The 24,578-nt window shown below is 38.7% G+C and overlaps 1 protein-coding gene across 4 annotated transcripts in view; it reads right to left on the reverse strand.

The window, feature by feature from the left end:
• DOP1B (DOP1 leucine zipper like protein B) overlaps positions 1-24,578 on the reverse strand; it is a 49,894-nt gene that overhangs the window by 11,096 nt on the left and 14,220 nt on the right. For 2 of the 4 annotated variants that reach the window (XM_084504216.1, XM_084504215.1), the window contains 22 exons: positions 23,437-23,626; positions 22,489-22,587; positions 21,642-21,765; positions 20,818-20,918; positions 20,250-20,364; positions 18,189-18,309; positions 17,636-17,755; positions 16,906-17,011; positions 16,223-16,414; positions 14,707-15,397; positions 12,989-13,260; positions 11,982-12,134; positions 10,861-10,961; positions 10,014-10,204; positions 6,707-8,321; positions 5,985-6,096; positions 5,190-5,372; positions 4,386-4,511; positions 2,415-2,549; positions 1,729-1,784; positions 788-892; positions 635-701 (listed from right to left, as the gene is read on the reverse strand). In XM_084504216.1, coding sequence (XP_084360342.1) covers positions 635-701; positions 788-892; positions 1,729-1,784; positions 2,415-2,549; positions 4,386-4,511; positions 5,190-5,372; positions 5,985-6,096; positions 6,707-8,321; positions 10,014-10,204; positions 10,861-10,961; positions 11,982-12,134; positions 12,989-13,260; positions 14,707-15,397; positions 16,223-16,414; positions 16,906-17,011; positions 17,636-17,755; positions 18,189-18,309; positions 20,250-20,364; positions 20,818-20,918; positions 21,642-21,765; positions 22,489-22,587; positions 23,437-23,626 — 4,975 coding nt within the window. The remainder of the gene's footprint in view (positions 1-634; positions 702-787; positions 893-1,728; positions 1,785-2,414; positions 2,550-4,385; positions 4,512-5,189; positions 5,373-5,984; positions 6,097-6,706; positions 8,322-10,013; positions 10,205-10,860; positions 10,962-11,981; positions 12,135-12,988; positions 13,261-14,706; positions 15,398-16,222; positions 16,415-16,905; positions 17,012-17,635; positions 17,756-18,188; positions 18,310-20,249; positions 20,365-20,817; positions 20,919-21,641; positions 21,766-22,488; positions 22,588-23,436; positions 23,627-24,578) is intronic. The other 2 variants (XM_084504218.1, XM_084504217.1) reach the window with 2 other exon arrangements.

The following is a 24,578-nucleotide window of genomic DNA, read 5'->3' on the forward strand; positions in this document are numbered from 1 at the left end:
TCTGAAGCAGAAGTGGAGAGTCAAAGAAGTGTTGGCACACTGAGACCATAATATTGTCTCACCTCATAAAAAGTGTTAGGTTGGCTCAAAACCAAAACTGCACCTACATGGGTAGTGCTTAAACTGTTCTAGTGAAACCACAGTTGGTAGAGGAAGAGAACCTTGCTCTACCCCACCCCTTCTTTACAGAAACGTGAGCCAGTAGTCATTTACACTGCCAAATCCAGCTATGAGCTGCAAGGATAAATTATGCTACTAATTTTAGTTTCGAGATTTCAATACTTACACACGACATGAACTCATGACCAGCAGATTTATGTTTTGATTTAAACTCTGAGAAAAATCATATAATCATCCTGGGAAAACAGCTTTGAACAGTCCACAGCTGCCACTGTGTTTTCACGCATTTTTGACAACATTTTGTTAGAGACACTCCATGCATCATGTCTCCCATATTTCAGTCTCCCCATATTTACGGGGTGTAAGTTATAACATGTGAATGCACATTCAAACATTCTAAAAAGACAGGTGAACTTGGATACAAAGTACACATTAGGCCATCTCCACTTTTACTTAGGTAAACGGTGCCAGATGTATGAACTGGAAGATAAAGCTATACACGTATAGACTGTACCTGCAAGTCTTTTTGGTCTTTTTTGTTTTCTAGCGTAGGTGTCCTGGTCACAAAGTCATTCAGAGTACTGTGGGAAAATCAATTCAATCTGAGTTAGCAATTGGATAGGTCTACTTGGTACATCAATAAGCCTTCTTCTCTCTTATGCAGTACCTGAGAAGCAGAAAGTGCCCAGGAGGAGCCAAATTCAACTGCACAGACTCCTTCAGAAGTCCTAATAAGGACTGGAAGTTCTCCTGCAAGGCTGAGACAGGCAGTCTACCAAAAAAAGCACACCAAACACACCCAAGTCAGAAGTTAAGAGTTAAAGCAGAAAACAACATACATGTGTAACTTGGTGGCCCAAAAGCTTCCATCAATATCAGTCCTTCAAATCCTGCACATTCCTAACTGATCCAGCAGTATGGTGTAAGGCTCTGGTGCCACAAGCCATATGTGTGTGCTAGCATCAGTAGATGCTAGCAGCATGTGCAGTATGCCAGCACTGTGAAAGTGGTGGTTCTTCAGGGGAAAGAAAAAGCATAAAGTTTAGCTAACTCCACTGCCTGCCAGCTTACTTTATCTCCATAGCTTATTGCATACAGTACATTGTACAGTCTAATAAATCCATACAAGAAAAGGCAAGTATAGGAGGAAAAGTTTTGATTAAAGGAGTATTTCCAATCAGCTGTACGATCCGCTAAATGCCCAGCGCAGACTGCAGCCATAGCAATTTTATTGTGCCTTTCTGAAGAGGAAGGAAATGTACAAATTCTCTATTGATTCATCTGGCAACACAGACCAAGTAAGGAGAAAGGTCCTAAGAACTCAAACAAAAGTGTCTTGCTAATTGGATGTCTGAGGTATATTGCTCTAGTAGTATTAAATGAGACTTTCAGACTGGCATTATCAACTGATTAATGGAACAAAATGTCATAGCCCATTTATTCTGCGTCTATCCATCACTTAACAGTGAAGTGGCAATAACTATTTCCTGCGCAAAGGTGTTCTGTGACATCGTGACTCAAAGATCAAAGTAAAGCAAAAATAGTAATGCTAGCTGTTATCCTAGCACTTCAAGTAAAACAGAAAATTATCTTATATAACCAAATTACCTTTGAATGAAAGCATAACTGAACTGCAGCATTGGAATATCTACAAGAGAGGATTTCTGGAAAATAAAAGCAAAAATGCAGTTATTTGCTCTCAAAAGAACAGAAAGCCCAAGCTGCTGGAAAACAACCCTTCTAAGAAGCCACTGGTACTCCCAACAGGTGATCAGCCACGATACAACTATCTACACAACACTACAAGGGAATTCTGAGCTCTAATAGAGGACCCCTGTTTAGAAGTAGTCACATTACTTCTGATATCCACTACAGTTTTTCAGAGCTGTATGAGCTCCCATGATGGCATGCATCACAGCAGTACTGTCTTCCTTGAAAGCCAAATGGAAAATAGAGTCGGCATAAAGTACTTCTAACTGTTCAGATAAGGGTAAAGGAATAGAAACATGTCACTGAGCCATTATCTCTAATATCAGAGGACGCTCCAGCTTTTCGTTACCAGCAACTTTTCTAGCAAAAATACCTTTTTAAGGTATTTTATAGCAAAAATACTTTTCCAGCAAAAAGAATCTACTTACACTGATTGATTACAGAAACCCACATACTTGAAAACATAAGAGGAACAAAAGCAAATTTCACACTTAAAAAGTAACTTTCCTTCTAACAACATCTAATGTATGCTATTCTAGGTTTATTCCAATGTATTAAGAAAACAAAATTATCTTCCTGGTTACCTCTTCACCCTTGATTTGTGATGGTTTCTTGACTACTTCTTTGACTAGATGTAATATGGTATCAATTTTCAATGTGTTAAGTGCACATATTAAGTCCACAAGAATAAGCTGCGATGCGCTAGCCACTGGAAGAATCTGATGAAACAAAACAAAACCCACATTTGTCAGATCCCTGCACCACGTAAACCACAAAGCTGAAAAGCAGCTTTCCGTGTAACAACTCAAATATCATTACTTAAACAAAACTTAAACGACAGAAGTCAAATCAACCATGCAAAATCTCCCCACAGACAGATTTCTCCCAACACCTTCATGAAGACAATTAAGTGCTGGGTCCTGCACCTGGGTTCTAACAACCTGATGCAATTATATAGGCTTGGGGAAGACTGGTTGGGAAGTTGCCTGGCAGAAAAGAACCTGGGGGTGCTGGTTGGCAGCCAGCTGAACATGAGCCAGCAGTGTGTTCAGGTGGCAAAGAAAGCCAATGGCATCCTGTGAGAAACAAAGTTGTGTTTTTGCAATAGAGAATTACTTTTCTGTATTCCAAGGTAGTTGTGTAGTCATAATAAGGAGAAATGCTAAGTAGGTAAGTGGACAGTAGAAGGCCTCACTGTTCCAAAATAAGGTAGAAGCTTGAGAAAACCAGGATGAGCAGTGTGAGAACAGTAAAACAAAGATCACAAGTTCTCAAAACATAAGAAAGGAGGAATTAAAGGGTTGAAAAAAAATAATTGTATATATATGGTATAGAGGAGTGTCGAGTAGCTTGTGAACCTGTAGTACTCAGCCAGTGAGGAAACAGGGCAGGTGATCAGGCATCGGGTAATAGAGAATAAAAGGTTATGATTTGCTTACTAAAATGCTCTCCTGATTGACAGGACGCCTGCCATTGCAATTGTGAATAAAATAGCTTCACAGAAAATCCTCTATCTGAAGAAAATTATTTGAGATGTTTCTCACAATCCTGGCCTGTATCAGAAATCGTGTGGCCAGCAGGACGAGAAGCGATCATCCCCTCATATGCAGCACCAGTGAGACCGCACCTCGAGTACTGTGTTCAGTTTGGGGCCCTCACTAAAGAAAGGACATTGAGGTGCTCAAGCGTGTGCAGAAAAGAGCAATAGAGCTGGTGAAGGGACTATAAAACACGACTTAATTAGGAGCGACTGAGGGAACTGGGGTTAGTTTGGAGAAGAGTAGGCTTAGGGCAGACTTCTTTGCTCTCTACAGCTACTTGAAAGAAGGCTGCAGCAAAGAAGGTGTTGGTCTTTTTTGTCAGGTGACAAAAGTTATAGGATGTGAGGAAATAGACTCAAGTTGCACCAGGAGAGGCTTAGACTGGGTATTAGGAAGAATTTCTTCTCGGAAAGGGTGGTCAACAATGGAGCAGGCTGCCCAGGGAAGTGGTGGATTCCCCATTCCTAGAGGTATTTAAGAGAGAGGAGGACGGCTCTGAGAGAGATGCAGTTTAATGATACGGCTTGGTAGCTCAGGCTGATGGTTGGACTTAATGATCTTGAAGGTCTTTTTCAATCCAGATGATTCTATGATTGTATGAATTTCAGCATGCCCAAACAAAAGCAGAAAAGAAAGATCTTCTGCTCTGAATACATGCTTAGTTCCAGGGAATATTACATCTCTAAACCTTCTCTGGAAATGAAGCTGATCCAAGATATTTAAAGTAAAATTGGCAAGTTGTAATACTAAGATTACAATCCATTACTGAATAAAAAAATGGTTATTACTGTCAGATAAACTGCTAGATTGTAATTTTTTATCTGATTATTTACTTAGATTTAATTGTAGCCCTGATGCTTTGTGGAATTACATATAAACAAAAACATTTTAGATTTGCCTTTGTCACTTGTAAAACAACCAACCAACCAACAAAAAACCAACAAACAACAGAACACCAAAAAAAAAAATCAAGCTATCTATAACCAAGTCCAGAGTTCCTCTCTTTAGTTTCACCTTCATTTTACTTTGATTCCTATGAGGTTTCTTGCTATTCCACACTGCTGCAATCGCTGCCATCAACTGGATTCCAAGTTGTGCTGTCAATGGATTCATGAAGTCCAGTATTTTAGTTCTTAATGTCTATAGAGGGGGGAAAAATAAAATATTCCTTTTAACTTTGGAAGGTAAAGGCTAACTCAGTCTTCAAAATATTCTTCCTTTTCCAAAGATGTTCACAAAATACACAATAACAAAAGAATCTCTTTGTATGTTCAGCAGTCAGGCCAGTTTTGCTAATTTGCCTATGAGTTACGTGTCCTTCTTAGAGAAGGGAGGCATATATGTTAGAAAACAGACTGCAAAATATAAAAACTTACTGTGTTGGTTTTTCTCCTACACATACTTTTCACTACTATAATTTTCTAATATCTACAGAAAAAGGGAAAAGCCTGTAGTATTTTTATTCCCTCAGGTAGATGCTCTACCACCTGTAGAAGGTGCAGACAACTGTTTAGCTCTACAACAATTAGTAACAGAAGCTCATAGAAAAAAAACACATACATACACATGCACGCAAATAAATAAATAAAAAGGTCAGGTAAGGGACCAGGATGGGCAGAAGGAATATGTAAAAAATCTGCTTTTGTAGGAAGATACTGTGCAAGTCAGGAGCTCGTAAGAGTTCTTCAAAAATTCTTTATGCCCCAATATCATTCTGAAAATGGCAAAGCTATTTCTATGAACTCTATGTAAAATGCACTAGTGAGGGAGGAGATGACAGGGATGATGAGATATACAGCAGTTTAAAAGAACTCCTACTTTGGTTGCTTTAAAGTACGCTGAGGAAGAGCCTTTAGTTGTTCCAAAGAAGTCAGTTGGTCTTTTCTGAGAGTCTTCCCTCTTTATAACGCTCCAAAGAAGGGCCATAGTATTAATAATACGAGGCAATTCTTCCAAAATGGCGTTCCTAGCATTTCTCAGGTTTGCAGGCTCAGCTAATGACTAGGAAAGCAAAAATATTAATATTAAAATACATCATATTATGCACCACAGAGTGTTCTCATTCTGCAATTAGGAGACTCTTTTGTAATGACAACTTTAAAAATAATTCAGCTGTTCTATTTCTGAATTATACTGCTGCTATTAAAGTCTATTGAGTTTGCTGTTGACCATTTTGGGTCACAGAGAATCAATTTGCCTTGAAAATTGTTAATATAATATCCTCTTATGCCAGATGTTATGAGAACAAAAATGTAGGGAATACATCAGAAAGCATGTTATCAACTCAAACAAAACCAGAGAATTTTGTTAATGACAAAGCAACTACAGACAAGCTGCATGCCACTAGTATTTGTGTGACTATGATCGTCATGAATGACTTTACTTAAAAATAACTTCACTTTCTTCAAATAAAAAAGAACTAAGTTCAGCCCCCCCTCCCTTACACTTTTACTTAATTCACTTGCTTTGATGTGTTATCAGGCTTCTTTAAGGCTATCTTTCTTGTTCAAGCTCTCCTTTATTGATTTATAATCACCTCTGAGTAAAAAGGGATGCATGCTTTGATAAACAGGTGCCATGGTATCAAGCAAGTGGTAGGCATTAAGCAGTTACCTTTTTAGTTTGATTAGGGTGATCCAGAAGGCAGAAGTGACCAATAGTTGTCAGACCTTCCAAAAGGGTTAGTGGGTAATCAGGCGTAACATTCTCTCTTTTAGTGGTTAAGCTTTGGAGAAAAAAATAAAAATAAAAGAGCTCAGCAGGCCAAGCAGCATTTCCATGAGTAAAAATTCAAAGAGAGATCTATTTCTATCTGATAGTTAAGGAATTCTGGAATATCAGAACAGACAATTCACAGACTATGCTTGGACAACCCCAATTCGTTGTCTAGATCTTTAAAAACAGATTTCCCCACCTCACCATAATTCTTTAATGTTATTTTTCCTTACTCCTTTCACTTACTGACTGTTCTCAACAGTATCACTGTATTTTTCTTCTGCAGGGTCTCTATCCCCAGTTAGTCCTCCAACATCCTGAGTCTTGTCAGAACTGGGCACTTCTTTGTACTTGGATGGCAAGCAGCATCACAGCTGCCAGTCATTCTTGCTGCTGGTCCCCTTTCCTTTCTTCATCCGACTGCAGTGAGTCCTACTGCGACAGTACTGCATCCACCTCATCTGGGCTCAAGGGACAGATGCCTGCATATGCAGCAGGGTTTCAGAATCAAACTCTGGGAGCTACAGTGCTAAATGAGTAAGTTACTATGCACTACTCTGTAGTAAGGGGAACTTAAAAACAAGTTTCAGCACAATAAGTCCCACACTGCCGACTCCTACCTTGCAGATGTTTTCATGGATGTCTTCACAGCTTCGTTTTCATACTGCTTGACAAGCTCATCCAGGTTTTTACATATCTGTACAACAAATGGTGCCACAGTCCAGCCTAAAGACTTTCCAAAATAGGGCAGGGAAGATGTGACCAAGCCTACCCAAGTGGGATGCATCCCATAGCCATACTCTGGTTGCAAACCTCTAACAACAGCAGAGACGAATAATCCCTGTGAAGTTATTGGGTGTGGATAGACATACTGCATCGCACCGATAGCCTGCTGGAAATTAAGAGCCTGCTGCCATTCCTTGGAGAGGTCTGGTTGATTCTCCTGCTCCTCCTGAGTCTGTCCAAGATGGTGCTCCAAGATAATCAGTACTTGCAACAGCTTCAGCAACTCAATCTGGAGCGGGTGTTCGCTCCATATTTGATCATGTCCAAAATTGATTAGGCTCTCTTCAAAAAGATCTTCTTCAGGCACATTATGAACTCCATCTGCCATAAGCAGTTCGTACCGCTTCTGACTTGTGTACATAGATGCAGACAAAGAAAGAAGAACAAACTCCTGAATTTTGCATCTTCCAAGCAAGTTGCGTATGAACTCTACATTCTTACTCTCTGCTGCCTTTGCCATGGTAGCCAGCTGGGTCATCATTCTAATCAAGACCTCCACGCTTTTTACCTGAACGTCTCTGTTGCCAAGCACGTCTCTGTGTGTAACCTTCAAGTAGCATGGATAGTACGAGCGCAGGAAACTGAGACAGAGGTAAGTGAGCAATTCTATTAGAAGAGAATGGGGACACATGGTTGGGGACTGAGTCTGAAGCTTGCCATAAAAGCTCTGCCCTACTAAAGCCTCCTGATGGCGAGCTAAGAGGTTGTAAATAAGATTCAAATGTGCTGTGGAACTGGTATCCATGCTAGTACTAGCTACAGCTTCAATAAATTCCTTAGGGTTTGTTTTAAGCACTGCCTCCAGAACAGAAAAAGCATATAATACCCTCTTGGAATCATAAGGTTGCAAATATAACAGCATATGTTTGAACAGAGCCTCAATCATCTCTTGTTTTTCCTTCTGCTGCTTGAGCAACTTAGAGTTGGTAATTTCCTGGAGCTCCAAGTCCAGCTCTTCATCGCTTGACAGAGATTCGGATGCTTGAGTCCTCTCGGAGTCAGCACGCACAAGGTTTAGCGCTATACTAGACTTGGAGCTTTCAGGAAGGGATGCATGGAAGGAACCTGCATGGTTTGTGGCCTCTTTGCCATCAGCTGCAGCACCGTCATTGTCCTCATTGCTCAGTTCCTGCAGCTCCAGAGAAGGAGAAAAAGAAGATGTATTTTCACTGTCATGGCCTGTGCTGGTGTCTGCTGATTCTGTGTGCTCACTATTGTCTTGGTCACCGTCCACCTCTTGTGAAGTTACTGTAAGTGATGCCTCTTGCAATCCAAACTGTTCAGTTTTTAACTCTGGCTTCTCTGGATCTTTTTCCACTTCTGCCCAAATTGCTTCTCTATCCACGGTGGTAAACTGGCTCAATGGAAGGTTTTCCTCAGAATTGCTCTCAGAGACACCAGACTCTTTCAACGAGGCCTTTTTCTTGTGAAGCCAAACATGCATATCTTCTGGAAAAAAAAAATCAAGAAGAGTATATAATGGGCCATTATACAAATATCCTCTACATGGAATAAATCATTGTAAGAAATAATAAAAAGATTTAAAATAGTCTATTAATTGCAATGAGAAAAAAAAATATTTTTTTTTGAGGTAAGATTTTTTTTTTTAAAGTGGTAGAGCAGTACTAACCTACTCTAAGTGCAAGAGGATCAAAACCCTAAGCATATGTTGTTTCCTCTTGTGCTACGATTCCCTAGTTGTGACAATCTTTTTTATGCTTTCTGAGCATAAAATGTTTGTTGAGATCAAGAAAATTAGAAGGTTAAGAACTGAAGTTATTGTTGTTATTTTTTAAGAGCTAATGTTTTCCTTGTTTTCATGCTGTGGAACAAGGAAGGGATATATTAGCTCTGTGTTTGTATAGCATCTATTGAACAACTCCCTTTGGATGCTATAAGTGTCTGCCATCTAATTACTTACCAATCAAGACAGAAAAACAATTATGCAAGCAGACAGCTAGGTTAACAGTAATGAAAGAGACAGATGACACAGAAGTTTCGTTTTGAAGAAAGTACTGGACGCTTCTATGCTATCTTCCTGATCTGCTCCAGGAAAGAACCTTGACTTGGGCTATGTAATGCAGGACATCTCATATCTGCACTGCTCCCAGCAATCCCACAGCTGAATAGACTGCCAGCCTTCAGAGGACTCCATGCTTGGAGCAAACCCTGAGTCTGCACTTACATCTCAGTGTTCTCCACCTACTCCCCAGAGTTTTCTGTCACACTAGTTGTCTGTTCCACGTGTCACAGGATCATATGTGGTTCATAATGACTCTCATCATAGATCTTAAGATGAGCATCTAACTGTCAAATTTAGTCACTCAAGATAAAGACTCCCTGGCATATTCCTAAATTTTGGTGGCTGGAGGTGATCCTCAACTGCAAAACCCCCTCTTTGTTTCTACATTCTAGCTGTGGGATACCTCAAGCTGTATACCACAAGGGGTCAACTCTCCTCTTGAATCAAGATGGATGATCTTTGGACAAAGACAGTTTAATCTTCAGAAGTTGGCAGAATTAGGGTTGTGTGTGTGTGCGCCCAAAACAGCAAGGTGTGCTTCACAACCTGTCTGATTATGTTAGCATGATGCCAGGGGAATCAATAACAAGAGACGTAATCTGAATAAAGAAATCTGGCACGAGGGTGCTTGGTCTGCTAGGGTGAGACTGGGCAGAAAGTAAGGTTTGCCTGTCCATCCTGCCTACTGGAATAGTCCCTGGACTGATGCAGTCACCAAACTGCTCCTGAATTCCATTTGGCTGCAGACTTGGTTTTGCTTGAGAAGGCATCCTGTGAACAGTGAATGCACATGCAGTGTGGATCATCTGGGAATGGCAACGAGAAGTGTGGGACAAGATCCCAGAGCAAAGCAAGAAGCAATCTAAACCAACAGTGTAGGAGCAGCCACTCTAACAGAAAGTGTCATTAGGCCTTGAACTAGCATGACTTACTCATGAACTCTGCTTTAGGCATCCCCAGAGGTACTTGGATGAGGAGGAACCTACAGAACTGAGGCCAGTTATTATTATTATTCAGTAATAGGATGCCATCACAGTTCAGAGACCACCTTCTGTAGGTGTTCAGGAGTATGTAATGCTACGCCAACACTTACAGTTTCAGCCCAAGAACAGTGTTACCTGCTGAATTTTTCTGTTTGATGTAGTGGATGGACGTGCGTTGTGTCTTTGGATGAAGCAGCAGCAGCAGGACTGGTTCAAGAATCCGTGCAACATCATTAAGTGAGAGAGCACGGATCAGCCAGCCCTGTGCTGCAGCACCAATTGCGCCATCTGAACAATTGAGACTGTCCAGTACCACAAACAGAGACCTGAACAGAGAAACCAGAACGAATAAGAACAATTGAAATCCCTAAAAAAATTAATGCAAACAACAAAGTAGTGGCAGGGAACAGGTTTAGCGCATGTTCAAGCAAGCGTCAGCCAATAGCTCATCTCTGCTACCAACAGCTTGATCATGCACATTTTTTCTTCTACTACACATGCAATTGCAGAAGCAAGGCCATACATATTTTCACACTGTAGAAGAAAAGCATGCTTTAAAGTTCTTTCACATATATATTGAGAAAGACTTTTACTACTTTTGTCTCCATTTTTGTATAAAAATTATGATCTCATAAATACGAAGTCACTCAAAACGAAAATAACATTTTTTTCTTTGTGTTGGTTCTATTTTGTTTGGAAAAAGTCTAACCCACTGCAAGAGAAAAAGTGTCTGCTAAGCAGGAACTTGTCTGCCTGAAGTTACTCTTCATACATAAAGCTTGTTCTATTTTTACAAAAACTTCCTCCATACAAGAACGTAAAAGCACTCTTCAGCGCACCATGCATATTGAGCACAAGCAATAGTGCAAGTGAAGATCTTTCTTTTGCTTGCATGTCTCTACAGCAAGCGTTTTTTTCAGCCCAGAAAAAAGAACAGAACAAAGCATAAACATTAGTCCAAACCAGTGAAAATGGAAAATACCTATCAAAGGACCGATTGTGAGAAGTTACTCTGCTGCCTTGGATCTCTCTGGTCAGATGCCACATGACAGAAAATCTGAACAGTGCTTCCAGCCTTGTCCCCTTTTTAAGGAAACAAGACAGGTATGTTATTTTTTTGCAGCATTTATCTCTAAGTAAAGTTTTAGTGATTTTTAAACTTTTAGCAAAATAATATGTTCTGTAGACAAACACTAATCCTTCTCAGGTAGTGTGAGAGCACGTGTTCATTTTCCAATAGGCTAAAATCAAATGCCATATATCCACAAATGCACAACCAAAACTTAACAGCCACAGTGTTTGCAGAAGAAAAAGAAAGATCTGCCAATACACCAGAAATGTATTTCAGGACTCTAATGTGTAAACACATTTAGACTATATTTGGTGCTAGGGAGGTTTGAAAGCTAGATGACAAATAAGAATGCATTGCTATATCAGTTAGTGTTTAGAACTGGCAATTTTGTTTAAAAGGTTTTAAAAAGATTTCCAAATTTAAGTTTCAAAATTGCAAGTGAGAAGGTATGAAAACAACACTCAAGAACGTTGTTGTAAGTTTTGTTGTGCAAGACGCTTCTCACAAATGAATTCTAGACTATTAAAGAACTGTTTTGTCATTAAAATAGATGAGTAAAGTAATTAAGAACTGACTTAGTTTAAACACAGCTTACTTAACTAAATACTAAAGGGTCAAGATTTTGCTGGCACATACCTACATGTTAAAAAAAAAGTTTGGTTCAAATATGAAGTTTAGAAAAAAATCAACACAAGACAAAATGATCTGAGACTTAGTCGTGTAGCTGGGTCATTTTGGAAATAAGGACAAAAAATGCAAGCTTTCAGATGCTACATTAGTTGGGCCAAAACAAAAAATGCTCCAGCACTGACTGATACAGCTTGCATCTGGGGGTTAGATTTAGCAGTAGTCTCATGATGAATCAGTCCCAGGGAGTCACAGTGGAGTGGACAGGGAGTCTGTTGGACTCCTGAGAAACAGAGGGACCACGGAAGCAAAGAGCTGGGATGGAAGGGACCAGAAATAGTCTGGGAAGCATTGGAAAACTCTGTATCAAGTGATGATGGGTCTTCAGTGAACACAGAACCTACCTTATCATGGTCCAAAAGCGCATGGCATATAATGTCTTCACAGATATTTGCTGATGGTGCCAAGCAATGCAGCCTGTAGAACAGTTCCACACAGGCAATATGATGTTCCCGGGTCTCTTTGTTCAGCTGATTCCAGAGCACACAGGCTACTCTCTAGGGTACAGTAACAACAATAAATAAAATAATATTAACAACAACAACATAATTTCTTCACTGACTTAAAAGCTTTCTATTGCATAAAAGTACTCCATTACTGAAAAGGATTTCCAAATCTTAGTTTAGCAAAGAGCAAGAATTGAGGTTACACACTCGAACCTAAAGGAATGCAACATTCCTAACCTGGTGTTACAGGATAGGTAATTCAAAGGGATGTGCACCACAAGCTGAGGAAAGCACCTTCTGCTTCTATTTTCTGGGTCAAAACATTACAGATTATACGTGTGTCAGGCACAGCAGCTGTAAGCACAGTAATTAACAGTAAGAGCCTGGAACCAACTCTCATATCAATAAATGATCAGGATAAGGAAAGCATCTTTGAAATAGATATACTGAAAACAAGGAGAAGGGCACGTTCTTGTTATCGTTCACCTACTAATATTGCCTCTTATCCAAAAATGTCTCTGAGTGGTATCAAAGTTCTCCAAAGCCTAGTGTTTAGGCTAAGGAAAACTAGCCCTTCAAGTCAGAAATCAACTGCCTCCACCCTTAGAATCTGGGCACAGAAACGAAAAACCCATTCAAAAATAACCTGTCACTTTTGAACATCCTGTTGCGAAGTACATGAATATGAATTAAATTGCTTTAAAACGCTTATGAAAGCAAAACAACAACAACAAAAACAAAACAAAACAAAAAACAAACAAACAAACAACAACAAAAAAAAAACACCAGCAGTGTCATTGCAATATAAATATACTGCCCCAAACATTCATATCAATGTTTCCTTCCCCACCCCATCCCTGGACGTAGAGTGTAGTTGGGCAATAAAGAAAAAATAATATTGTTACCTGGTAGAAATCTGTTTTCTCCGAGATGATCTTCAGAACTCCAGGAGCAATGGGAGGAAGCGTGACCATCTGCAGCTTTCCAAGGAAGGGGTTGTGCCCAGACACTTTGTATCGCTTCATTCTGTCTTCTATCACAAGCGCCAGCGACTGGGAATGGTTGATCACCTCCAGCAGTGTGAAGATGGACACGTTCTGAACGTAGCAGTCATTCACACAGCAGCATACTGTCATTAAGGACTTCAGCCACAGAGGGAAGCTGGCATCGCAACCTCCTCGGAAGATAAGCAAGAAAAAAAAGGTTTGAATACTCTAAATGTCGTGGTCATATTTCCAAGAATTCTTCAATCAAGCTCACGGGGCCCAGAGACAAAGACGATTGCTCAAATCCAACTGTGAAGAGCTTGTTTCAAAGCAAACTATACCCTTTCCCCTGCTTCTCCAGCAGAAAGCTCTCACAGGATCTCTGTGACCCACTAGCTAAAAGAATTTCTGCTTTCCAGTTTGTTTACTCCCAAATAGTTTTACAGCTGCTGTTTTTCAGCTGTCACTTTCAAAACTAACAACAGAAGCCTGCTGCTCCAGGGATGCTCTCTGCAGTAGCATTGAGGCTTAACATTTCAGCAACCGTAAAGTACACGAGGAATTGATATGGCTAACAACAGGTCAAGTCACTTTTGCCTCTCCTAAGTGAATAATCAGGTAAAGTTTTATTAGGACTTGACTGGAGACAGTCTCAAGTATGAATTCCTACCTCTGGCTACAAAGCCAAATATTTTAACTGTTTTACCACTATGAAAAAATGAACACCTGTCCCGTATTGCATTCAACCCAGACCTTTTATTATAGGTTCTCTCCTTCTGCCTTTAAACCTTACTCTATTCTCCAGGCTGTGCAGTTGAAAATTACTTTGAAAATGATCGATAATCCTAGCACAATATTCCAAAGAAACGTAATTATGAAAACAAATCTTCTAAGTACCTTGCTGACCATGTGGAAAGCACTGAAAATACATGGAAGTGTCCATGTCAAGCAGACAGCTCACCCATGCAGATGATAAGCATACCACTACTTTGCCAGGAACACAGCAGAAATTTTTAATGAGGTGGAGAACCCAAAGTTCCAGTTTCCCACCTCACCATTCACTACAAGCCCATCTTGTCAATAAGCCATCAGGCCAGTAATTGCTGCTGCTAAAACTAATGAAAACTCCCAGCACAAACAGGCCCTCCAATTATACAAGACTATTCTTATATGTTAGCTTGAATCAAACTTTGAATCAAAATTCAACTTTGAGGGTAAGGGAAAGGACTGTTCTGCTTGCTTCTGTTATGGTTTGGAGCTCCAGCTTTCCATCTACTCTGCCTGCCTCTAACACTTCTCTCTCCCTCACTTTTTTTTTAGGGGGGGGGTTGTTGAAACTCCTGAACCCTGCCACAAACTCTCCAGGCCACAAGACCTTTTCAGCCCTTCTGCTACAAGTTTAGTAGTGAAAGCTTTCACAAGAACATGCATTTAAAAAGCTTGAGAAAAACTGTCCCTCAGCTCCAAGACACAGAACACATACAGATGTGGTAACTCTCAAATTCACAAGCAACTTGCATTCAGCCCTGTCAAACGGTGTTACTACCAGTCACAACTCTTGCAAGTAAGTGAGCTCACGCTGTTATTTGCACTCTCAGATATGCAAGTTTTTGTCCAGCATAGGAATCTTTTCTTACCAGGAATCTGAAACAAAGAGAGATACAGCTGTTCCATCTCCTCCTCTGAAAGGTAGACTGGGAATGTGGTACAATCCAACAACAGGTGACAAGCTGCAGCGAAAGCTTCCTTGCAGTCACTTCTAAGGGGTCCCAAGACAAGCATCACTTGCTCTAAGTCCCACTCTTCTTCCTTTTCTTTTTTATTACCAGAGTTGTGTTCAGAAGAAAGAAGATGGGAACTCTTGTTCTTGAACGGTGATCCTCGAACTGAGAACAAGTCTGAAAGTATTTGTTTAAACTGAGGTACAGTCATTTGCTTTGCTTCCCATGCACTCTTTTTCTTGCTAGCACTTTCAGGTAATCTGTAGCCATTTTCTTTTTTCTCTTTTCCCTCCAGATTCATTGCTGAGATGCTTTCATTACTTGCTTCTTGAAACTGCACCCCAAAAATGTATTTACTGGCAAACTTGGCAAGCAGCTCTTGGATGCAGTGCAAAGTCTTCTGCATGCTCCCCCCTTTTTTCCAGACATCATCTCTCTCAAGGGTCACAGTTGGCACTCCTAAGTGCTGAGAGAGCTCTGGGGAAGAAGTGCTTAGACCAATGCCGCTGTCTTCTGACTTCAGGGGAGGGAACGGAGTCTCATCCTCTTCCTGCAGCACTGACTTGGTCTCCAAGGTTACATCCCCACTGTCCCTTTTCATTGGGCTCTAAAACAGAAACAGTAACATGGTTAATGTGGCACTACGTAGATCATTTTGAAGTATGTGAACTGTGGCAAGCAAATAGAAACAGCAATGGAAGGAAAAAAAAGAAATAGTAACTGCAATTTCTGGATGCAGATTACTTTCATAAAATCAGCACCAATAAGCAGTCCAATTCAATAGCATTTAAAATGTAACAAATGTTTATGTAGACCTCACAATCCTTGACTCATCAAACATCAACAGATCCATGTCTACAAATACTTGGCAAATAAAAATGTTTCCTTAAAAACAATTAATCACTGGAACAGTATTACTTATATCTGATTATTTCCAGCCAGATGCATTTCTTTGTTCTACTGCAAAACTTTGCCAGGCTGTGCTTGTGTGACTGCTTCATGCCATCTATTCCTTGTTCGCTGTCATGGTCTGCTGCACCCAAATAATACCACATTGTGTTAAACTAAAATATCAATTTAAAGCCTTACGGACCCAACCAGCTGTAATGCTGGGCTTGACCTGGCAACTCTTAAGAACTGCATGATGCCGTGTGCCTTTTCAAATGGTTAAGATCACGTTCTTTTCAAGAGGTTGGATTATAGCCCCAGTTTCAGACAAGACTCCTTCATCCTCACAAGTAATTCAAACAAGTCAGAAATGGATGCCCAATATGATTTATAGGACACTGAGCAGCTCTTAAAGGGGCAAAAGGAGATAAGCTTTGAAAATCTTTACTGCTGCATTTATCATTGACATTTAGAGAATTAGCATTTAAAAATAAGGTTTGTCACTATTAACAGTAATGTCTATAACTACTGGAGAAATACGTACCCCATTTCCACTGCCTGTCTCAACGTCCAAATAGGAAGGGGGCATTTGTACTTTGCTAAGCACCTTAAAACAGGTCCTTAAGGCATGAGTGAGTTCAGGTAAACTTAATACTTCCATGTTTTCTGAGAGAGATTGCACCATATAACTGAGCATCTGGGGAAGATACTGAGTCTGCACTTCAGAGTAGAGTTCCTAAAATAAATAAGAATTGTTTAAAATAGTTATCAGATATAATTATTCAGCTGTGTAGCAGCACTAGTTAATCATTGATAACATCGGTTCATGAATAGTTAAACTGTAAAAATTTGATTCGGTGATATTCTTTCTTCTTTTATTCTGTATGATAAAAACCAAATAATTCCCCAAATGTTTTAGGATAATCAGTAAGCTACTAAGAGACAAAGTCCCAGCAAATGATTTACCCAAGAACAAACAAAAAAAAAATACACATTTTCATTCCTTTCAAAGAATCACCATATTTGAAAAGGAAAACAATTTTCATTTTGCTAGGCAATAGCAAGGATAGCCATATAAAAGCACATGCAACTATACTTTGCAGGACATGTCATGCATACACACCTGCCTGCTCATTTGCTTATTTCCATTTTATGTAGTCACAATACAAATTATTTGTTTTCAAGTATCTAAAGATGTTTAAGTAGTTAACTGCAAGTTTGACTTACCAAAGGAATCACGTCAAGCAGAAACACCAATAGTGTACAGAGCTCTGAAATTGTAGGAGGAGTACTAACATTTTCCAGAGGGTATCTCATCTTTGTAGATTTGTTTCTGGCATGGAGAGAAATTTCATTTTGTAAACTCTTTTCATATCAAAATTCTTGTTACAGTAAAATAGGTTCAGCAAAATAAGTACAAAATACTGACCTAGGCCTTCTAAGGCAAAGTAAAATGGGACTTCTAATACAGCAGCATAAAACATTCTGTTAAAACCACCTAAATGGCAGCTTGTATGTGAGATGCTAAAGTGCTTCTAATTTTCAGATCAAATCTCTATAGACTATCTTATTAATTTAAGTATAACTTAATGTCTTACATTTAAAAGGAAACAAAAGGTTTTTTTTTTCCTTAAAAACATTGTTCTTCCAATGAAGACAAAGAAACTATCTTCCCTATCCACCTCCCCTCTTAAGTCTTTCCCACCCTCATCTGCCATTTTTAAACATCACTTCTTTTGTTGTTATTTTCTTCCAGGTTATTTTTTCATGCAATTGATTACTTGATTGAATTTCTAAATTATTTTAGAATGAGACAGATATTTATGTTGCATGCTAACATATATTAAGGCCCTACCAAAATTTATTTTGATAAACTTTCTTTATGATCTTATATAGATATCTGTTAAGCAGCATTTTGGGGGGATGGAGAGGGATGTTATTGTTTAATAACAAACACCTGAAACAGTCTTCAAAACATTTGGTCATGTAATCCCAAAGGAAATCGGTGCTTAAGGATGTGATCAGCAAATTGACTGTTTTGACAATTTCCGAAGCATTTTTGTTCTCTTTGATTGCACTGTGTAAAAGGAGAAAGAAAATGGAAAAAAAATAAAAAGATGTCAGTGAGGATTTGAAGAGCATGCACGTTATATAGTAGCTAATGCATTCTAAAAACTTTTTTCCTCCTTACTCTGCGATCTACAAAAAAATGATTGCTTTAAATCAAGAGCTACATCAAACTGGAATGTCTAAATTTTGAGTATCTTTCTCCAAGATGAAAGAAATCAAACCTTATTTAATCAACACCAACACCATGCAGTGTACTCCATTTTTTTCTGTGCTAATGAAAGAGAAATCACCTATGTGTGTAAAACACCTGGAAAGTCATAAGAAATCTGGTCTTTTATACAATAATATTAACTTAAGTAATATTATTAACTTATTTAAAGGAAGTTGGCTTAGTATATATGGTATGATTTCAGTTCATAATTGCAAACTTGTAGTTGTACCTTGCAAGTACGTTGCCACTTTGATTGTAGCTGAGTTTGAGATCAGAACCAAGAGCATCTTTGCAGTAGGAATAAAAGGCTCTAATAACTTCAAGGAACAGATCCCCAACAACCTGTGGCCCTACAATCGAAAGAAAAAAGTATCCCGTAATTGTGCCAGGCAGTTCAGTTAAAAGTTCACTTAAATTTAAATTAGTGGTTACTAGACCAAAACAACAACAACAACAAAAACATTAACAACAACAACAAAAATACCAAGACTCCTGAAGTATGAGGAAAATGTTTATGTGGCTTTTTAAAATGTCACAATTTTTGAAACATCTCAGTTAAAATGAACTTAACTACTTATTTTTTTAGTGGTGGTGGTGGTTTTTGTTTCTAAACTTTAGTTTATACCACTCTGGTGTTTCATTTTTATGAACTTTTAAAAGTAATATCTGTGAAGAAATAGCACTGATGCCGCACTACACTTAAGACAGTTCAGTAAGACACCTACACTGCAGTAATTGTAAGCGGGCATAATCACACCATAAACCTGCAATTCACATACCAAGAATAATCACCATGCCTGTATCTATGAGAAAATAAGCAGATTTCCCACTACACATTTATCATAGTAGCCTTGATTAAATTTTGAGGAACAAAATCTGAAAAAAATAAAAAAAGATATGTACTTGTGGAAGTTCAAGTTAGATGTGTACTGTCAACCACATCTGATTTTCATGGACAGTACTTCTTTGTTTTATCTGAAATTGTGTATAAACAATAAACATGCACAACACCCCAAATACTGAATTTAAAAATATATATTTAATCCATTCCAATGAGTGTTTCTACAGGGGAAAAAAAGGAAGATACATCACTAAGAGTAGCAGAAAAAGTCAAAGATTCTTGTTATATTTTCTACTGCTACTTTTAAAAAATAAAGTTGTATTGCTAAAACCATTTCAAAAGGAAGTGAAAGTCATACTGGCTTAAGGTTCAAGAAATTATTCGTGTGCTGATCAAAAGAGAAAGAATATTGCTGTATAACGTAGTTCAGCAAAATAATCCATATTTGTGGTTCGGTTTAACACTGTCAGCAAAATAAAACGTATAACCCATCAGATTCACATAATATAATTGCAAAGATTTATCTGTACATGGTTCTTACAAAATCCTATGCAACCCTAAAATCTGTCTAGTCCTTTTAAGATTATTTTTTTTTGGACACAGAAAAGAGAAGTTGCCCTTTAAAGGGCGGGCTGGCAGGGCCTCACCCTCAGGGAGTTTCTTGTACACAACAGCACCGACATGTGACAGGCAGGGAAGAGAAGGAAATGCTTCATAGCTCAGTCATGAAGTCTCAGACTGTACCTCCCACAGCAGCTACACCCCCACCTCCCCACACCCCTAACAGGTTATTTCCAGGTGGAGCAGCTGCAGGTAAATGGCACTGCCCATTTTGGCAGGTGTAGCACCATGAAGTTGCAGCCTACAGCGTCTGGAAAAACAACATCAACACCAGAGTGATGCAAGTCTATAGCAAGGCCCACAAGCAGAGCCAAGCACTGGAAACAAGTCCAGGGAAAACCAGAAACAGTACTGGTAGTTTTCTAAGTAGAAACCTTCTTATAAGATGGGGGGGGGGGGGGGGGAAGAGGGGGGGGGAAGGAAAAAAAAAAAAAGATGCCCAATGGATCAAACTTGAAAGATTAAGCTCCAAGGAACAAATGGAGCAGAATATTGAGGTTAGGGCAGAAGCAGTTCTTTTAGACTGGACCCTCAGATTGCAGTTCTGGGCACAGCAGAAAGTTCTTGTTACAATACTTCCAGGCTACACAGTGCAGTGCTCTGCAGAAAAGCCAGAGATAACCTGAAGGGTGCTTGCTCCAGAGCACTGTTCTGAACCAGTTCAAAGGCAAGTAAGACAGTCCCCCTGCACAGTAATGCACAACACACACAAACTCAAAATTCAGAAGAATTCTGCAGGGTGTTGTCTGGAGTCCTACTTCCAAAGCTGATGAACACCAACTCGTAACAGATTTTAGCAGTCAGGACGGACATGACAAGTAACATTACCTATTTCAGGTTTATCAAGGAGACTGATTAGGATGCGGAAAGGTTTCAAATAGGCTTGATGCTGTTCCTCTGTATCAGACTCTGAGAATTTCTGATGTAAAATTTCAGCCAAACTCTAGGAAAAAGAAAACATCACAACATTATATGTAGAAGAGAGATTACCATTTTATTAAGCGCTGAAGTCTTCTTAAGTTTGATTTTGTACAGCACCAACTACGGTCGAATTTCAGTTTTCCCTATAGGGTAGACAAATCAATGACATCTTCCAATCATGAACACTCAAGATCTGATCTTATTCAGGGAAGCACGTTTAAATAATTCAGGTAGTTCATCAAAGATGCTACCCTTTGGTTTCATTAGATTCCATTTGTATTTGTAAGGACATATAATATTGGGACAAATAAAGCACAGCAAGCACTCAGATAGACGAAAATGTAACCACTAAGAGGACGCTATATTCAGAGATAGAAAGCTTTGAAGGACAAGCCAGGTGGCACAGCTAACAATTTTAAACACAGTTTGAAAATTAAAAAGGTCAAAAAAATATCTGTATAGACTGACCACCAACCTCAACTAAAAGATCTTTAGAGTATTTTCCAAAAAAATAAATAGCATGGTCTTCAGAAGATGTTGAGTCTGGAGCGAAAGTACCCCCTTTAATATCAGAGCCTACAAGATAAACAGAGGCATCACAGGTACAGAGAAACACTGCATTACAGTCAACTACATACACCACAGAACACTACACACATATCGTCTATACAAGTACTGAAATTAACACTGCATTTTTTACATTTGTAATTTTAACATTTTGCTTGAAAGCAACTCATGTGCTGCCCAAGGAGAGCCCCCATAACACAGTTTGAGGCATCCAAATGTGCTATACTGAACTTTGAACTTAAAATCAAAACCAAAGTCAGGTCCAGACATGGGTCATCAAGGGCAGCCATCAAGCAACTAACTACACAGCTAGAACTCGTTGTAACACTTTTAGTCACCTCTGGCATTTAAAAGGAGGAGAAGCAACAGCTCTTTCACAACTCCTTCTTTGACAATTAAGCCTACAAAGGAATCTTTAATAGACTAGTTTAAAATAGTACCCTACTCCGCAGAGCACCGAACTACTCCTGAGTGAACTGTGGAAGGGGCCAGAAATAACTCATCAGATACCCGGTGATTCAGGGCAGTGAAATGAATTCAACTCTGAAGAGAAAATCTGTTCAATAAAACCAAGCATTCATTTGGCAAACAGGTACTTCATAAATGGAAGCTAAACAACATTTTATTTTATCATCTTCCATTAGCTGCTGAAATTGCATGTTACATTTTAACCATCCAAACAGTTTTCTTAGGTATTGAGAACACTAAATAGTGCAGTATATTGTGCAGTACCTAGCAACCATGCGTATAATCTTCTGTTGAGTGACATGTCTCTCCTCAGCAATGTCTGTGTAGCTGCTGACAGAATATGGACTAAATCAGACCTGCGCAGCAGAACAGCGCTTTCATCACAGTCCTAGGATGAAAAATAAAGATAGCTTAGCTGTTTATGAACACTGAAACAAGTCAAAGTTGTAATGAGGTGTCATTGTTGTTGCTGCTTTTTAAATTGGTAAGATTAGTGTTTTTGGAAAAAAACATCAACAACACAGTATTTTGTATACTAAAAAATTCAGGAAAGGCAATCTGACAGTCGTGTGACCACTTTCATATTTATAGCACAGAGCCATGGTTAAGCTAAAAATACTGAAGACTTCATTATGTTATTTCTTAGACTTAAAATTACTTGGTACCTTCAAAATACTGACTATACTACTAGGTGAGTTAGGAAACGATGGGGAATAGCTAATGTTTCAAGCAGCATTTGTTTTTCTCGCCTTTCACAGAAGTATCTTACTTTAGTACAGACAAACCCAAATGCTCATTTTTTCTCTGTGCAGCTTCTCAGGCCTGAATACTTCAAACACCTTCCAGTTATCCCAACTTTCACCATCAAAGCACAGCTTCATTTGAAGCAGTCTGATGATGTAAAACTGAGTTAGCTGTAAGGGGTCTGAGTAACAGAGGTCTCTCTGCTCCTATTAAAATTGACAGAGGAGCAAAAAACTGCAAAATCTGTTTACTGATTTAGAAAGTCAGACAAAATTCAGCCATTTGGTAATAACAGCTGGATTGGTTCCAAAGAAGATACTTTTCTGCACAAAATGCACATGTGACAATATTAAAATAGTCTTCTTACCAAAGCTGTATAAAATGGGAAGAAGAAGAGAATCACTTCCAGAGTGTTTCTTTGCACAAGAACATTTGAATCCAGTACTGATACGCACAAAGACTTCATCTGTAAAAGGAAAAGAAAGCACAATGGTGTTTTACTTCATGATAATATTTAATGTACAATCACTGCAAATAACCACAAGAAGAAAAATAAAGCAAAAACATTTTTTTTTTTTACAAATCTTATTTACAAATATTGAACAATATTGTTTTAAATAAGAGGATACATTACACATTTACTTCCCATCCCCCAAGAAGCGTTTTGTGGAATGTTGTCAAAATATTATTAATGCTTACAAAATACTTGGTTTTGGAACAATACAGAATGTCACAATGTGGTATCACTAGCTACCAGTCTCACAAAATGCAGGTATTAATTACATAAGGTAGCATTATAGTAATTGTATCATGAAAATAAATTACTAGCTATTGAAGTTTTCTATTTTACTGAATAAAAAGATACTAAATTTCAGAATTGTCTTCTAGATTGTAAACACTTGAGAAATCCACATTATAAATTGTATATAAGGTATTCAGAATTTTGCCTCAGATATAATTCAGAACAAGTAGATGTATCTTTATATGTAATGTAGTACATTTATCTTCTGATTTGAAACAGAGTCAGTCTTTTAAGGCCTTATACAGTACTGATTATCAAAAAGTACAGAAACTTCAGTAGATTTGCATTCTGCAGAGTAAACAAAATCTGTATGGGAGATTCTCAGGTACATTTCAGACACAATGTTCACATGAAGAAATCGTATCAAGCAATTCTGAAGTGTAGACCTTTCAGCCTTTTTTCTCTGACTCTTAAGAGTGTGTCATTCTAATACAACACAGAGAAGGCACAACCTGCTAGTATGCTGGCATTTTGGTAGATAAGACTGTTCCACAAGGAGCGTGATGAACTTACTGTGAGCTTATAATCAGTGCCAAGCATGTACTTCTGCTGTTTACCGGACAGCTCTCTGTTGATATGACTGACAACAAAAAGAGAAGCAGGCAGCCTGATGGACGGGCTGACCAGAACGCTGCCCCAGAGTGCTCCATAGAAAACTTCTTTGCCCATTAATAAGGAGAGCTTCACAAGCAAAGCATCTGTTCTGTACAGAAATATATTTGACATGAAGTAACAGATTTGTTAGTACAGTTTTATACCACACAAAGGCAATTCTACACAAAGCTAGTATTCTAGGTCACAACATTTATTTATTTTCATCCTCTTTGTATTATCAGTATTGCGCGTTTTACATGAAGACGGCCAGCATCTGATTGAATGAACAAAAAACAAACAAACAAAAATGCTAGCCTCAAATACTTTGTCACTGTGCTACTCACTGAAACAAAGTTTCTCTGCATACTTTGGAAACTTCTACAGTAATCATCTGCAAACAGTAAGCTCTGAAGAAATTATGGCAGCAGCTCTGATTGCACAATATTTAACATATGTAATGCTGAACTGGAAGTACTTTAAGCTAACGGTAGACTTGGAAAGCCAATTTTATCAGCCTGGAAATTGGAAGATATCCCATATATTCATGCTTACAAATTGATGGGCTCAACTTTTAAGTCTTGAATGAACAAAAACATGAGATAAAGTGACACTGTCAGTTATTGCACATAGAACTGGTACACTGAATGGCAATCATGTCAGAGGTCCTATGACTAAAAGGCACATTCTCTGCTTTGGCAACTGCGTCAGTACTCTGGTGTCGAAATCTCACATGAGGAATGTAGAAGTGAAAAGGGAGAAGTCCAGTACAGAAGAGGAAAAACAAAAAGTCATCCCAAACCTCTACCCATTTCTTTATAAAAAGTAGCCTTCAAGCCATTTTTTCTTTTCCATGTATGTGTGTATGTTTAAGCATTAGAAGGGAAGTGTCTAGTCTGAAGCACAACCTGAGCTAGTACTTCTACCACTTTTAGGAACAGCAGGAGATGTATTAGTACTAATTCATAATGTCAGTTTCAAAATGAGCTGAAACTCCTTTAAAGGCTCGAGATGGATAGAAAATTTAGTTCCAGCAGATTCCCTTTCTTCCCACGTCCTCAACA

This window comes from Aythya ferina (genome assembly GCF_964211825.1).
Source record: "Aythya ferina genome assembly, chromosome: 1".
NCBI classification, from domain to species: domain Eukaryota; kingdom Metazoa; phylum Chordata; class Aves; order Anseriformes; family Anatidae; genus Aythya; species Aythya ferina.